This window comes from Nannospalax galili, unplaced genomic scaffold (assembly GCF_000622305.1).
Source record: "Nannospalax galili isolate Female #2095 unplaced genomic scaffold, S.galili_v1.0 scaffold936, whole genome shotgun sequence".
Lineage (NCBI taxonomy): Eukaryota > Metazoa > Chordata > Mammalia > Rodentia > Spalacidae > Nannospalax > Nannospalax galili.
The window spans coordinates 1,878,515-1,881,064 of NW_008337142.1; the positions used below are offsets into that span (position 1 = coordinate 1,878,515).

Consider the following 2,550-nt stretch of genomic DNA (forward strand, 5'->3'; position numbering starts at 1 on the left):
CTTTTCTGCAGTCAGGAGAAATTAATGGCCAAATAGATTCACCCACGCTAGTCATTTTGACCAAACTGTTAAATTGTCTGTATGTCAGTTTACAACTTGATAAAATCTAAAATGATCCAGTAAGATTTTCCAGATTTGATTATATGTAACCCTGCATACAGTTGATGTGTTTCATTTAGTTTCAAGAATACATTTTTATTTGGAAAATCTTGAGGTATAACTTATAGCTATAATGGCAATACATACTGTCCTTGTACCACTCAGTTCTAATTTTATTTTACCATTTTGCACTTTTTCTTATATTACTACAGAGATTCTCCAACATCACAATGGAGAACAGGACAGAAGTGACACAGTTCATCCTGCTGGGACTCACCGATGACTCAGGCCTGCAGGTTCCCCTCTTTATAATCTTCCTCCTCATCTATACAGTCACTCTGGTTGGAAACCTGGGGATAATCCTGCTGATTTTCTTGGACTCTCGGCTCCACACTCCCATGTACTTTTTCCTAGGTAACTTATCTCTGGTGGATTTCTGTTACTCTTCAGCTGTCACTCCAAAAGTGATTGCTGGGTTTCTAGTAGGGGACAAGATCATGTCCTACAATGACTGTGCTGCTCAAATGTTCTTCTTTGCTGCCTTTATTACTGTGGAAAACTACCTATTGGCCTCAATGGCCTATGACCGCTATGCTGCAGTGTGTAAGCCCCTGCATTATAGCACCACCATGACAACAAGTGTCTGTTCATGGCTGATCATCGGCTCATATGTCATTGGTTTCCTGAATGCCTCTATCCACATTGGGGACACATTCAGTCTCTCCTTCTGTAAGTCCAATGTGGTCCATCACTTTTTCTGTGATATTCCTGCAGTCATGGTTCTCTCTTGCTCTGATAGACGTACTAGTGAGCTGATTCTTGTTTATATAGTGAGCTTCCATATATTTTTTGCTTTCCTAGTTATCTGGATATCCTATGTGTTCATTTTTATCACCATCTTAAAGATGCAGTCAGCTTCAGGACATCACAAGGCGATATCCACCTGTGCCTCCCACTTCACTGCAGTATCTATTTTCTATGGGACTAGTATTTTTATGTATGTACAGCCAAGCTCCAGTCACTCCATGGACACAGACAAAATCGCATCTGTGTTCTACACCATGGTCATCCCCATGCTGAACCCTCTGGTCTACAGTCTAAGGAACAAAGAGGTCAAGAGTGCATTCAAGATTGTTTTGGAGGCAAAATGATCTTTGAAATTTATTTTTTTCTTTTTTGGGGTGTACAGTACTTAGATTCATTCTTTATCAGGTTTTCTCTACTTGCTGAGTCATTTTTAAAATTCACCTTGAGTTCAAGCTCCTGAAAACAAATCTGTTTTATTTTTTTAATAGGAAAATTTATGTCTGGAAATACATATCTAAATGAGAATGCCTCAAACATCTTGGAGTTTGCTTATAAAAAATTTCAGACAGACAAAGATGAGTTTTCTCATTTACTGCAAATGTACACAAGTGTATAAATATGTTCATGAGTATACATACGTGTGTGTGTGCGCACGCGCCCTCGCGCACGTTCGCACTTCTTCTTCTCTGGAGAACCCAGAATAACACAGCGGTATTTATTGCTGATAATTTTAATTTTAATTTGGATGCTATGACCTAAACATTGTGTAATATTTCTCAATTTCTTTATTTCTTTTACCGTCATTCTAACAGTCCATCGTGAGAACAACGTAATACATTATTAGATGAGAGTGCGTGTTCTCTTTATTTTACTGAGAGACAAATCACTCTGTCATTTCCTCTGAGTTAGTAATTCTGATTAAGTCCTTTTTATACAGTAAACATGTTCACATTTTAGTTTTTAAAAAGATAATTCCTTACAGTACATGGAGACACATTACAATTTAAAACATTTAATGTATACATCTAGTACTACACGTTAGGCTCTTTACAAATTAAGAAAGCAGTAAGGTGTACTTTCCTTTCTGAAAATGCTCTGAAGTTGGATTTGCTGGCCATTTACACTTGACGTTAGTTCAGCGGCATTCTCTCCTGTCACTCCCCAGTCTTTGCCCTCACTCGGTCCTTGCTGACTTTCTTGTTATCTCCTTATTACAGCTCCAATCATTATCTTGCTTCAGAACCTGCGCACGTACCTGTGAGGAAGGTTCTCATTCTATTGAGGCCTTGGCTCACATGTTACTGGGTCATAGAGTCCTTTCCTGACTACCTTCATGAGACACTAATGTTCCTTCCACTCACTGCCTAAACTGTTTCCTCCCTCTGTGTGACTTGTAGTCTTATCAATCTTTACCTCTTATGTATTACTAATTTGTATTTATCTTTCCCATGTGGAATAAAAATCTTATGAGAGTAGAGACCTTTTGCTGAAACATGACAGTCACCTCCCTCTTTCCCCAAGCCCTCTTTCTATTTTCCATTATGTATATATAAAGGTGAAAGGGGTAAATATAAAATATATAATGTGCATATGTATGAAAATGCCATAATGAAACATCTTATTATGTATAATCAATATATATTA

General features: G+C 37.8%; 1 protein-coding gene across 1 annotated transcript; it reads left to right on the top strand.

Annotated features, from left to right (window-relative positions):
• Positions 1-329: 329 nt before the first annotated feature.
• On the top strand, positions 330-1,250 carry LOC103733360 (olfactory receptor 5B3-like). The gene has a single exon (XM_008832179.1). The coding sequence runs from the start codon at positions 330-332 to the stop codon at positions 1,248-1,250; it is 921 nt and encodes a 306-aa protein (XP_008830401.1).
• The last annotated feature ends 1,300 nt before the right edge of the window (positions 1,251-2,550 follow it).